At 56.1% G+C, this 13,859-nt stretch overlaps 1 protein-coding gene across 1 annotated transcript; it reads left to right on the plus strand.

Moving 5' to 3' along the window:
- The first annotated feature begins 4,186 nt into the window (after positions 1 to 4,186).
- Positions 4,187 to 13,080, plus strand: LOC100225730 (bactericidal permeability-increasing protein). Its single transcript, XM_030288545.3, has 15 exons — positions 4,187 to 4,343; positions 5,298 to 5,412; positions 6,005 to 6,133; positions 6,569 to 6,724; positions 7,111 to 7,174; positions 9,037 to 9,100; positions 9,564 to 9,655; positions 9,829 to 10,005; positions 10,219 to 10,278; positions 10,403 to 10,570; positions 10,856 to 10,923; positions 11,146 to 11,188; positions 11,539 to 11,602; positions 12,116 to 12,192; positions 12,797 to 13,080. The coding sequence occupies exons 1-15, from the start codon at positions 4,229 to 4,231 to the stop codon at positions 12,842 to 12,844; spliced, it is 1,440 nt and encodes a 479-aa protein (XP_030144405.3). The 5' UTR covers positions 4,187 to 4,228; the 3' UTR covers positions 12,845 to 13,080.
- Positions 13,081 to 13,859: the final 779 nt, after the last annotated feature.

The raw sequence follows: 13,859 nt of genomic DNA on the forward strand, positions 1-13,859 counted from the left end.
GCCAGCATCCCCAGTGCCAGCTGGGACCAGCTGGGAAGCTCCCCATCCCCATCAGCAGCCAATTGCTCCTGTAATTGTGGTAGTTCACTTACCAGCTTCAGGTTTTTCGCAGTTCCTCTGAGTGCAGGGGAAGGTGAGCTCGAGGCTGTGATCTTTTTGAATCACATGGTCACCTCTGAAATGGACCCAAGAGCTGTGGCTCTTGGAATAGCAGGGCCAGGAGAGGGTGTTGAGGGCAGGGAGGAGGACAGTGTGACTGTGTCCTGGCACCAGCACAATGGATCAATTCCTCTGTGGTACTGGTGGGCAGGAAGAGACAGATGTGGAGCTGAGTCCAGAGGGATCCCCCTACCCTGCACACAGAACAGCAGCTCCCCACCTGCACCTTGAGGTGTCTCTTGCCACCTGTGCTCAGCCGGGCCAACCCACAGAGGTGACCAGCAGGGCCAGCTTTGCATCCCCACATCCCCCAAAGTAGTTTCCTATGCCCTCTGGCCAGCCTCAGACAGCAAGGCTGGGAGTTATGGTGCTGGGGAGCAAGTCCAGAAAAAGGCAGAGCTTCTGGGGGCCACCCTGGTGTCCCCAGGGCCCCTCACCCCATGAGCTCACCCTCCTCTGCTGCTCCTGTTCTCCATGTCCTGTTTGTCCCGAGCAGCTGCTGGGACAGGCTGCATGTGGCCTCTTGCCCTGCCCCTCTTCCGGCACAGAGCCACCATTCAGATCCCCCTAGGCTCTGCCTGAGGTCACCATTCTTGCATTTTTATTTTTACTTTTCTGCAAAATCAACCCCCTCGGCTCTCTGTGTCCCCTTTTGTCTCCCATGAGGCTCCCAGACTGTGTGACAGGCTGGCGTGCTGCGAGAGGAGCCCGCCTGTCTGGGTGAATGCAGCCCTTGGCTGAGTGCAGTGCTGGTCCCAAGGGTCCCCTGGGATGTCACTGCGATGTTGGGGTGGAGGGAGGGTGACAGTGGTGAGCCCTGGTGGTCTCTGGAGCTGGCTCCTGGTGGGACCCTGGTGGCTCCTGCCCACATCTCCACATCCAGGGGCCATCTGCACATCTGCTGCTGGCTGTGCCCTGCGGGGCTCTGGCTCTGTGAGCTCTGGGGTCCTCGGGTGTCCCTGCTGTCTGTGTTGGATGAAGTGGTCAGGGCTGGCGTCAGCGGCGACCCCACGCTGGCCCAGAGCCCTCCCAGCTCCAAGAACAGCTGAGGCTGGGTCATGCTGAGCCTGCAGCTGGGAAAACAATCATGGAGGAGCCCCCACATGTTCCTCAGCTGTATTTTTAGTTGCTGCTGGGTCAGAGGCTGTCAGAGATGTGCAGGTGACAGTGGAAAGCATCAGCCTTTGATACCACACGCGGTGCAGTGGGCAGGAGCTGCAGTTCCCCATACATTGATGAAAGGGTTTCTCTGAACTCTGGTGAAGTCCCTGTTGGTCTGGGGACAACCACAGTTGCCACAGGTCCTGACCACAGCCCAGTTCTGTGGGTGACAATGAACTTGTCCTGGCTGGAAATGGGTAAGGGAGGTTTTATTTTGGGCTGATGACTTCTCTTTCCTGGTTCTTTCCAAATGCAGGCAGGCCACTCAACGTTTCTTGCTGAGACCTCGGGTTTTCCCTGGTGCTTCCCCAACCCACATACCCCTGCCAGTGGAAGGCTGGAGAGCAGCAGCAGTCATGCCTCTGGCACTGGCACAAGCTGCCCGGGGAATTCCCGGGCTGGTAATGGCACTGGGGAACACAGATGTGTCTGGATTTCCTTGCAGATGGCAAAATGGCTGATGTCCTTGCTCACAGGCCCAACCCAGCTCCTGTCGTCCCTAAGTAGCCCCAGCACGTGGCTGCAAGGGGGCTTGAGCCATGGCAGCACGAGAGAGATTTGGAAAGAGCTGGGACAGGATGGGGAACTGCCCACATGTGCTGAGGAGCGTGCGGGGCCAGAGGGACTCCTGGCCTGGGGAGCAGGAGGGGCTATGGACAGTGGGGAGAGGGGTCCTGACCTGCACTCCTGGGCAAAGGACAGCAGCAGCACAGGACTCCTGCAAGTCCCTGTCCTCCTGGGCTCCTGGTTCCCATCTGACCATTCCCATTCCTTCTCCAGCAGCCTGGGGGAGCCAGCCTTTCCCCAGTGGAGCAGACCCCACACTCCCAGAACAGGCAGAGCAGCTCAGCAAGAGAAGCTTTACCTGTCCAAAGGGTTAAGGCCAGCAGGGCAGGATTTCATGTTCCATTCCTCTGTCACCACTTGCAGGAAGCATTACCGGGACCGGCACATATGTTGAGCTTTAGATGTGGTTTTGGCTGCTCCTTGCCAAACACAGCAGTGTTTGATCAGAGTTCGGCTCTTTGAAGGCATTTATTCAGTTCAACTTCAAAATTTGCTCAAAGCCAGGATGAAGACTTCCTGATTTTACTTCATCTCTGTGCTATTCCTTATAAAATTTCATTTCTCCTTATGGAAGGGTTCTGCTTCCTCCATGCTCTTCCTCAACATTTTGAATGTTGTTTTGACGCAGCCCTTCAGTGAGATGGGGTTGTCTCCATGGGAGGTTTGGGAGCTCCTGCTCTGAACTGAGCTGGACCAAGCTAAGAGCTGATGATGGGTGACAGGGAGAGTCACAATTCCAAGGAGGCTGTGAGTGGGGATTTGGCCTTTTGCCTTTCTCCTGCTCTTGGATGTTTCTTTCTGGGCAAAAGGAGCTTTGGGCAAAGGGACTCTGCCCATGGGCTCCCAGTGATGGATTGGGCTGGCACTGAGGGAGAGACACAGCCTGTGGGCAGTGATGGTAGGTGCCTGTGGGACACTGCTCTTCCCTGTGTGGTTTGTCCCTCAGTGCTGGCACCATCCTTGCCATGTGCCTGTTTCCCAGGTCCCAGAGGTGACAGTGACTGCAGTGCCCCTTTCCAAAGCCATAGCCACTCATACAGGCCCAGTGGGCATTTGCTGGTTGTCTGCCAGGCAGCCTGCAAGTGACTCTGCTGGAAACTAGTGGGACAAAAGGCAAAGGGGAACAGAATGCCTTGGTCTCTCTATCCACGATCTCCACGTGCCGTGTTCCTGCAGAATGGACAACGTGGCCTCAACCCTCGGGGTCTCCTGAGGCTGCAGCACCAAGGGATTGCTGTGCTTGAGCAACAGCTGCATTTCACAACACCCTTAACTGGCTCAGGGATGTGCCTCTGGCAGCCAGGACTTCCCTGGATCCTGCATGAGATCTGCCTGCATCAGCAACCATGGGTTTCCTGTGCCTGGACCCCAGCAGGAAATGAAAGTAACTGAATCATTTCTTCTTCCTTCACTTTTGTCCTGCAAGGAGAGACCAGGCAGTGCAGCTCTCCTGGCTGGGAGGGAGCAGGGGTGTTCCCCCCTCACACCTACCTGGCTGCACCCAGCTCCTGCCCCTGTCTCCAGCCATCGTGACAAGAGCTGTGCCATATCAGGCCTCAGAAGCGATGTCATTGGAGCTTGATCCTGGGGTGGTGGATGTCTCCTCCTGTGTGTGGCTGCTCTGTGCAGGAGCGCTGTGACAGGGTCTGGAGGTGCAGGGCACCCCACTGAGGTAGGCGCCCTGGGGCAGCTGCCCAGCCCAGGCAGGAGCTCCTTTGCCAGCCCTGCTGGGTGTGGGGGTACCCAGGATCTGCTCACCTGAGGTGAGAATCTGTGACCTGCCTTCTTTAGCCACTGCTGTGCCCCAAGGCTGCTCTGGTGCCCCACTGCTGCTCTGATTCCTTGGGCAGGTCTGTGGTGTGTGAGAAGCAGCTCAGAGCAGCCAGCAGAGCCATGGGACAGGGACAGAGATGGAGAGCAGCATGGCTGGGACCCTGCTCGTGGACAGCCCAGGCTGTTCCCAGCCTTTGCTGGGTGCAGGCTGCAGGAATGTGGCTCTGTGAGGCTCAGCTGCCAATGCCAAGCCCAACTCTGCTCCACTGAGCATTCACTGCTGCCTCAGGCAGGGATTGATGGCAGTGATGGGGACGGGGCTGTTGCCTCCCAGTTTCCTCTGCTCCTTCCCTCCCTTCGGTGAGAGGCACCAGGTGTGCCTCTGTGCTGGGATGTGCCAGTGGTGCCAGCAGCACAGCAGAGCAGGGTGGTGGCCAAGCAGGAAGTTCTGGAGACACCCCCCATGGCTCTGCACGCCACCCTGACTAACAGTTCCCTTTTTGGCAGGGATATAAAGGTGGTGTGGGCTGGGAGAGCCCAGCATTGCACAGCATTGCAAGAAGGCAGGATGGGAATGCAGAGCGTGGCGCTGGCTTGTGGGGCACTGGCCTTGTGCCTGGCACTCACCACAGCCACCAACCCCGGCTTCGTGGTGAGGATGACCCAGGCAGGCTTGGACTATGGTGGGTTCTGCTTCTGATTTCTCTCCTCACAGATGTGCTGGTGGCAGAGGTGTGGAGCCAGGTAGCCTGTGAGAAGTGCAGGGTCCCGGGGCAGGATGGGGGGATCGTTGGCCATGGATGCCAAGTGAGGAGCACAGGGACAGTGTGGGGAAATCCTTGGACAGGGGTGCCAAATGCACCATTGGCCAGAGCTTCCCTGTTGCACCTGCCTGCCCCCCACACCACAACTTGATGCAGCCCCTGCAGAAGGGTCCAGCCCTGTGGGGTCTCAGGGAGCTGCAGCCAGGCAGTGTGGGAGGCTGGCACAGCAGGAGGGTGCTGGTCCCACAGCACATCCAGGCAGCTGAGCCGTGAGGCCTGGAGGAGGGAGCTGCAGAGGAGAGAGGAGTTGGGGAGTTTAGGGAGGGGCAGTGACAGAGATGGATGGGCCCCGTGCTGGTTTTATCGAGGCAGGCAGAGCCCCGGCTCCAGCAGAGCGCAGTTATGGATTGAAATACACTGTGTGAGAAACAGCTCATTTAGCAGGCAGCTCTGCCAGGCAGTGTGGGAGAGAACGTGACTCCCCTTCTCAGACCGAGGATGGGGTGCAGCACCCACTGATGCCGTGCTGCTCCCTGGGACATAAGCTCCATCCAACTTCACCTGCTGGCAATGGGCATGGAGCAGCCCAGTGCCTCGGAACTCCCACACACCTCACCAGGTAACAGCCTGCAAAGTGAGGACTGGGACACCTCTCTCCTTTCTGTGGTTACCACCTTTGCCTGGGACTGCAAGCAGGGCACCAGGCAGCATTGCCTGTGTGCTTACAGGGCTCTGTGCTCAGAGGTTTGCTTTAAAGCCAGCCTGGGAGGCAGCATCACCTGGATCTCTCCTCTGATCCTTCTGCTGCACACCCAGTGTGTGCTCCAGCTCCTGTAGCAGTGCTGGAGTGATGCTGTCTCTGTCTCCCTGCAGCCCACCAGCAGGGGATCTCGATCCTGGAGAAGGAGCTGGCCCAGCTGAGGTTGCCAGACATTTCAGGGGAGACTCGTGTCTTGCATGTGGGGAAGGTGCGGTACGAGTTCTCCAGGTGAGCCTTGCCAGTGGACAGGAGCCACCCACTACCCCCAACCCAGGCAAGGGGCAGCAGGATTGCAGAGGGTGGGGGGCCCCTGGAGCAGTGAGGACCATCCTGTTCCCTCCACAGCTCCCTGAGATGTTGGCCCTGTCCTTGGTGCATGTTCCTGTTGCACTCCTTGCACCCGGGGAAAAATGGAACCAGGGTCTCGGCACTCTGGGCATGGGTGGGCTGTGTGTGCAATCAAAGCCTGGGTAGTGGAGATGGCCTTGCCTGTGGGACCAGGGCACACGTTCCTGTGTGAAGCAGGGGCCCAGTCCCTGTGGCAGTGCCGGCTCCCTGCTGCCCTGGGTGCCTCTCTGCTCCTGCAGTGCAGCACATGGAGCTGCCTTGGGTGGCTGCAACTGCCACATTCCCAAAGGTGCCACTCTGCTCTGTGTGTCCCTGCCAGCGTAGCTTTGCAGCAGCAGAGGTGCAGCAGGGGATGCTGCCAGTGCAGTGACTCCATCCTGCTCGCCCTCCTTCCCTCCCTCCCTCCCTAGCCTTGTGCTTATGAGCAAGGAAGCACCATAACATGAATTTATTTTTAATCCTATATTTTTAGACTGCGCCTTCGTGATTTCCACTTGCCACACTCACGGATTACCCCAGTCTCCAACATGGGCCTGCAGGTCTCCATCTCCAACGCCTTTGCTGAGCTGGATGGGGACTGGCGGGTGAAGTTTCTGTTTATGTGAGTGCCCAGCTCTTCCTCTCTCTATTCAGGCACTCATTCTGTATCTCCCTCTCTGGAGTTGAATGGATTTTTTCTCCTCTCCCTCTCCTTGTGTTTCGGGCAGCTATCAGGTTGCTCCCCCAGATATGATGGATAAAAAAGGCTGGGAGGCAGGAACAAGGCACATGGAAGGGGAGCTGTACATGGACCCTCCGGTCTCACTTCCACCACCCCTTCTTGCTCACACTCCCCTTTATTTAAAGGTTACCTCTCCTAGTTTATGTGCCATTGAAATTTGGTTCCCCTGAGTTTGAACACTTTCCCAATCTCCTCTGGAGATACCATACATTGGGGAGAGTGATCCAGATAGATTCATCCTGAAACAGATTTCAGGTCTCTTCACCAGGCCTTGTCATTGACAAATTTCCCTTTCTCATCCCCCTCTACCTGCAGCCGGGACCATGGATCTTTTAACCTGAAGGTAGAAAATATCTACATGAAAATTGTCCTAAGGCTGGGCAGTGACACCACTGGGAAGCCCACCATCAGCACCTCGGACTGCAGTGCCCGCATCTCCAAAGTCCGGGTGCTCTTTTCAGGCAAGCTTGGGTATGTGACTTCACTGTAAGGTCTGGAAACACTGTGTGTTGGCCCACCTGCCATGGGAATGTGGCTCTGCCATGGGAATGTGGCCCTGGTGTGAGGAGTAGGTTGATGGCAAATCTCATGCTGCCTGGACTTAAATCTGGCCCGAATTTCAGCTGCTGTGGTTACACATTTAACAGGGGTGAGTGTGGTTAAGGCAGACACCAGACTTCTGTGGTTTACCAGTGAGTCTGTTTGCAAATGTAAACCCTGGGGTAGAGCCAGATGCCAAATTGGTGTGGGAATGATGTTCCCAGGGTCTTGCATCTCTAGGGTCTGCCTTTCCTGGGCACATACTTGTGCAGTATGGATCTGAGCTAGACAGGGCTTCTCTCTGTGTTTCTCTGCAGGTGGCTTTACAACCTCTTCCACAGCGTTATTGAGTCCAAGCTGCGGAAGAGTTTAGAGAGAAAGGTATGTGAGCAGTGGAAGGCAGGGGCTTGGGTTTTGTGGTTGTCTTTAGGCCTCACTTGTAGGTGAGGCATTGGAAGGATCAGATGTAGGGATGTAATTATAGCCAGAGTACATGACCGTGTTGCCAATTCAGTATAACCAAAGGAAAGGGCGTCACAGGCTCCATAGCACAGAGTGACTTAAGCTGAATTTGAAACCTGGAGCCTTTGCCAAAGCCCAGCATAACTGGTTCCTAATTAACAAAGACTTTTCTTTCCATGTGGTCAGTTAATTAGATCTTATGTCTCCGCCAAACTCATTGTAACATGATCAGAGCTGTCCTTTAACCAGCCATGTTCTGGAGAGCTTTGGGGAGCACTTGGGAGGAAACTCTCATTCCTGGATTTCAGACATTTGGTGTTTTGTTTTACTGAGGGGGGTCAGGGAGCTCTGGTACCGCTGCCTACTACAGACACTGACATGCAGGAGACCTGCAACAAGACATGGAAACAAGCTGTTAGCAATAATTACTACAAGGATAACTGGCATGAGTTAGAGCCTCTCTGGATGTGAACCTTGCTTGGGAAGGAGGCAGTTGGAGAACAGGCAAATTACATTCCTGCAGCAGATCCCATCCTGCCCAGGCACTATTCCCAATTCCATGCAACAATATTCCCAAGTCCCCTGAGGTCTGTGGCAGCAGATGGTCTGGCAGCAGGAGCAACAACAGGGCTCAGAGGCCTTTTCTTCTGTTTTGTCCCCTGGAAGGAGGAGAGCTCTGGGACTGCAAAGGGACCCCACTGCCCTCTGCTCCTCCTCCAAGCCCCCTCTGCCCCACACACATTCTTCATTGTCTTTGTAGAGTCGTGGTGTGAGGGGCAATGGGCAGGAGAGGGCAGGGTAGGGACTGAGCTGCACCCTGGGCACAGCTGGACCTCAGCCCAGGCCAGGCAGCCCGTGCCTGCCTCCTGCTGCTGCTGCAATGCTTGGGCAGCTCTAGTACCCCCAGTTCTGGGACTCCATTCACAGGGAGATCCCTGTCACAGGGAAATGTGGGTCATGGGGAAATCCCAGTCACCGGGATGGCATTTTTCTGCCTGCAGCAACATCCTCACAGGCAGCAATGGAGCATTTTGAGCACAGACAGAAAAATATCACTGGAAACAGGGAAGAGCTGCAGCCTGCTGTCACTAAGGCCATGCCCAAGGCTGTGTCGCTTTCTCCTCCTCATTTCTGTCAGTGTGGTTGCTGCCCCTCCACAGCACTGCATCTCACCATCAGCTCTGTGGGCTGCATGCCCGGTCACACAGATCCTGCCCATGGTTGGCTGTGATGTTACAGTGAAAACATTGAAAGGAGCTTGTGCAGATATCCTCAGCCATCTGCAGGACAGTGCCCCGCAGTAAATTTCCCAGGGTAGTGGTGAGCCTGCAATAAAATCCCCACAAATGCCAGGGCTTCACTTGTGGATGACAGAGGCAGATGCATGCACTCTCCTGTCCTGGCACACAGAGCTGTAGGAGCTCAGCAAAGCTCAGCTTCAGGGCACTCAGTGCTCCTGCCCCTGCGGGGTGGCTTAATGCCTTTGGTGGCTCTTTTTTGGCCATGCCCTGGCTGCTCAGCACGGTTCATTCCTGCATGGGCCACAAGAGATTCCTTCCAAGGGTCTCCCCAGAGCTGAGCTGTGCCGAGGGGAAATTGCTGCAAGCAGATGCTTGTAGGTAGAAACCCTGCTTGTGTATTGGACACCTGATGTGCTGCCTGATGAATGGAGGCAATGATCACTGTGTGCTCTTTTACTTGAGCAGGCTTTGCCATGGAGCAGGGAGCGTGGCTGTGACCCGGCTGCCCCTGCTCAGCTCTGTGGCCTTTCTGTCCCGCAGGTGTGTGACAATGTGGCCAAGTCTGTGCACAATGAGCTCCAGAGCTACATCCGGACGCTGCCAGGTACTGGGGTGCTGTAAGTGGGTTTAGAAGCAGCTCTTCCTAGCTTTTGCCATCCATGAGGAATGTTTTACTTTGTATACTCCACTCCCCATCTCCTGGTGTTCTGCAGCAAAGCTGGGAGTTGGGAGCACCTTCTCAGCAGAGACAAATCACTCTGTGTGTTCTGTGTGGCTGTGGAGATCCCTTCAGAATCTGTGCTCAAGAACTTGCAGGGGCTCAGGCTGATTTAGCTGGGGACCCAGGCCAGTCCTCAGGTCCAGGAGATGGTTTGCATTGCTGAGAAACATCCAGAGGGAAAATGTTTTTTTCTCTTCAATAGAGAAGCAAGCAGAGGTGCAGTTGGTAGTGAGCTGATGCACCAGGAAGCCCAATCAAGGCACTGCCCAGATGCCAGAGGAGCCCATCAGCTCTCAGTTTTCCTGAACATCTCCTTCTTCCTCATCTCTTTTCCTTGTGTTTACAGTCACAGCCAGGATAGATGACAAGATAGGGATTGATTATTCCCTGGTGGCACCCCCAAGAGCTACTGCCCAGTCCCTGGATGCAGACCTGAAGGTGAGAGTCTGCCCTGGGAACACTTGATTTGGCCAATGCCAATGCCAAAGGCAGGTGGGAGCCAAGGTTTTGGAACCTGCTGCAAATGCTGTTTGCCAGCCAGAGTCAGCAGGTGAGCCCCACTGCTATTTGTACCCCTTCTCCACCTTCTCTACATCTCTCTCTCTTCCCAGGGTGAATTCTACTCCCTGGGCCACCGCTCCCCCGTCCCCTTCTCACCGCTGCCACTGGCCTTCCCCTCGGATCACGAGCGCATGGTTTACTTTGGAGCCTCCAGCTACTTCTTCAACACAGCTGGCATTGCCTACCACAAGGCCGGGGCACTGGTCTTTGAAATCACAGAGGCCATGGTGAGTGGCACGAGTGGGACAGGGCTGGGAAGGAGGTTCCATTTGCTGAGGTGCTCCAGGAGCAGCCAGCAATCCTGGAGAAGCCCCAGTGGGAGAGCAGGGGGCTGTGGGATGGGGCTGGGCTGTCAGACATGGCAGCATCTGGGGACAGGAGGGCTCGCCTTGGGCTCCTCTGTGCCAAATTGCCTCAGGGTGACAGTCCTCTCCTTGCAGATCCCAAAGGAATCAGGATTCAGCTTGGATACCTCTGCCTTCTCAGCCTTCATTCCCCAGGTGAGCAGTCTGGCCCTGCCTGCCCAGAGCTCTTGCACACACAGGCTTTGCTCTGTGCCAGGTGTTCTCCCTGAGGCCTGGGGGTTTGTGCCATCATTCCCATCCTCTCTCTTCTCCCACACAGCTGGAGGAGATGTACCCAAACATGCCAATGAAGTTCAGGCTGTCCACTCCCACTGCTCCATTCCTGACTATTGGACCAGGAGGAATCTCATTCCAGCCCATTGTGGATGCCCAGGCTTATGCCATCCTTCCCAACTCCAGCCTGGCTCCTCTCTTCCTCCTCAGCCTGGTGAGTTCAGACACGGCCTGTGAGAGGGTGGACAAGGGATTTTGAGCTGTGCCCCGTCCTGTTGCCCAGATCCTGCCAGGGGAGCTCCCAGGTGCTGTCCAGGAGCATTGGGGGTGTCCCCAGTGGAACAATTCCTGAGCTGACAAATGCCAGGTTTAATGCTGGGTGCAAACAGGCCCCTGGATGGGCAGTGGTGTGTTTCAGCTGGTCAGAGCTGTTCCCCCAGGTGTGTGCTCTGGAGTGAGGTGGGGTGAGCACTGCCAGAGCTCTGTGCTCTCTCCCCAGACAGGGAATGTGTCCGCTGTCATCAACGTGAGGTCCAGCCGCATAGTTGGGAGCCTGGATGTGGGCAGGTACAGAGGGGAGCAGCCACTGCCTGGGCAGGGGGTGGCTGGGGGTGTTGCTGTTTTGGGTGGCCACGGACAGAGAGGGGATGGGAAGGTCTCTGTGATGTGGGCCTGGTGTGGAAGGAATGAGCTGGGGCTGGAGGGAGTGGGATCTGCATGGCCATTGATGGGTGGAATTGCTCCCTCCCCTGGGACATCCTCCACAGCACCACTTCTGTCCCTGTGCAGGATCAGGCTCTCTCTGAAGGATTCAGCTGTCGGCCATTTCCAGGTAAGCTATCCTTGACCACAACCAGAGCCCCCAGCATGGAGCTGGCAGGCTGCTGGGGGCCAGGACAGGGAGTCATTCCCTGCTGTGTCCCAGCATGGTACCCCCCATTGACTCTGCAACCTCCTCCTGCCTCAGCCTGCAAGGCTGGGAAAGGATGTGGGGCCAGACCCATTGCTGCTCTCACCCCAACCTTTCCTTCCCTGCCAGTGCAGCCAGACAAGCTGCTGGTCTCTGGCAAAATGTGTGCCCATCCCAGCTCCTCATCTCCATCTTCTAATTATCCCCTAGTGCTTTCATGTCTCCTGTGCTGCAGACTAAATCTTTTCCTCTCTTGTCTCCCCACTGCCCAGTTGCGAACGATGCAGTCCTTAATGAACATCCTGACTTCCAATGCCCTGCTCCCTCGTCTCAATGGTGAGAACCTACTGGGGGGAATGGGGCTGCCGCAGCAACTTCCACTCAGGTTGCTCCATCCAAGTGGTCCCAGCTCACTAATCAAATCCTCATTTCCGAGGCTGATGCAGGGAAAAGTGAGTGCAGGAGGCGGCAGTGAAGCAGTGGGAGCCTCTTGCTGCTCTGACAGGCTCCCAGCAGCCAACGCAATGGAAAAAATGAGCCCTGTGCATTTCCTAATGCTTTCCAGACCCTCTCCCCGAGTCCCCGCATTTCCTGCCTCACCAGCAGCTCAGACCAGAGTGGGGCTGGTGGCAGGATGGGCTGAGGGAGCTGTCATGGCACAGCACTCAGCCCTTCTGTGGAGTTTCCTCTGCCAGCCCCAGGAGCAGTGGAGGAGAGGAAAGGGCTGGGGGAAGGAGGTGGCCAAGGAGGTGGATACCTCCTTGGTATCCAGGGTGCTCTGATTTGAGTGCTCCCTGCTCCCTTGATTCCCATTTCCATCCCAATGCAGACATGTGTTGTCTTTTCCAGCCCGCTTAGATGAGGGTTTTCCTCTGCCACTTCTGGACAGGATTCAGCTCTCCAATATCCTTGTGAGGTTCCACCAGGTGAGTGAGAGGGAGCTCCTGGCCCCAGGTGGGGCCCATCCTGCTGCCCACAAAGCCCTGCTTACCAGCACAGCCTCCCAATCCAGTTCCCCCAGCTGTGCTAGGAAGTGGTGGATGGGAGCTCTCAGCAGCAAACCAGTTCTCTGCTTTTCCTGGTTGCTTGGTGGTTGTCTGGGACGGCACCACATTATTCTCCAGTTCTTAAGCCTTGGGTCTGAATTTTCCACAATGCTTTTTATAGCAGTGCCAGCCCCAAATCCCCACTCTCCCTGGCTGGCAATGCCTGGGTGGATGCTGTGATGCCTGGTAGGATGCAGCCCCTGCCTTCTCTGCTGTAAGGAGCTGTACCAGGTCCAGGGGAGCAGAGAGAGCCCATATTGTAGGGTGCCTTGAGGAAACCCCAAAGTGGGGTCTCCATGGGGATCCCGAAAAGCTGTAGTGAGGTGTGGCTGTGAAATGTCTCTGCAGCCTGCCAGGGGGAAAAGTAGGCCAGGGGTTGGCAGAACCACATGTCCCAATCCATTCTCCCTTGAAGGATTTGATGGGTGCTGGGCAATGCAACTGCCAGGACCTGTAGCAGCTCAGCACTTTCTCTTTCTCCCAGAATTTCCTGCTGCTTGGAGCAGACGTTCGCTTCCAACCCCAGGGATGAAGATAAAGTGATGAGAGCCCTTCAGCACTAAATATGTTCAATTCACCACTTTGCCTATCTCTGCATGAGCTGAAGACCACCAGTCCTGCCAGTGTCCTGCACTGCTGCCTTGGCCGGGACCCTCCATGGTCCTGCTGGGGCCTCATCTGGTGCCACCATGAGATAGGGGTCACCTACCCTGGACCACCCCCTCCCTTCCTTCCTCTGAGCAGCAATAAAGGCATTGGTGCTTGGGATATGCTGTTGGTGTCACTGTCTCACCTTGGGCCACACAGGGTCAGATGGGAGCTGGATTGGGACAGCCTGGTTTGGCTTGTTTCCATGGTCATGGCGAGGCACCCCAGAGCACCTGTGTCCTGCTGTCCTGTGCCTTCACTCCAGCCTTGGGGCAGGGTAGCACAGTGGAAAAGGCCCTGGGGGTGCTGGTCAGCAGCAGCTGGACATGAGCACCAGGTTCCACAAGGCCAGGTATCATCCTGGCCCTTTTCAGCCATAGTGGGGAAACAGGAGCAGAAAAGGTTTTGTGCTTTGTCCAGTTCTGTGTCTCTCACTTCAAAACGCACATGGAGGTGCTGGATTATGTCCAGAAAAGGCAGTGGAACCAGGGAAGAAGCTGGAGCACCAGGAGAGGCTGAGGGGACTCAGCCTGCAGAAAAGGAGGCTCAGGGGGGACCTTCTCACCCTCACAGCGCCCTGACAGGAGGTGCAGCCATTGGGGGTCAGGCTCTGCTCCCAGGGAACGAGGGACATGATAAGAGGACATGGTCTTAAGCTGCACCAGGGGACTTTTACGTTGGATATTAGGAAAAATTCCTTCACACAAAGGGTCCTTAGACCTTGGAACCGGCTGTACAGGGGGTGCTGGAGTCACCGTCCCTGGAGGTGCTTAAGGAAGACTGGACATGGCGCTCAGTGTCCTGGTTTAGTTGAAATGGTGGTTCTGGGTCACAGGGTTAACTCGATGATCTCGGAGATCTTTTCCAATCTATTTAATTCTGTGATTTTGGGATTCCCG

This window comes from Taeniopygia guttata, chromosome 20, assembly GCF_048771995.1.
Source record: "Taeniopygia guttata chromosome 20, bTaeGut7.mat, whole genome shotgun sequence".
Lineage (NCBI taxonomy): Eukaryota > Metazoa > Chordata > Aves > Passeriformes > Estrildidae > Taeniopygia > Taeniopygia guttata.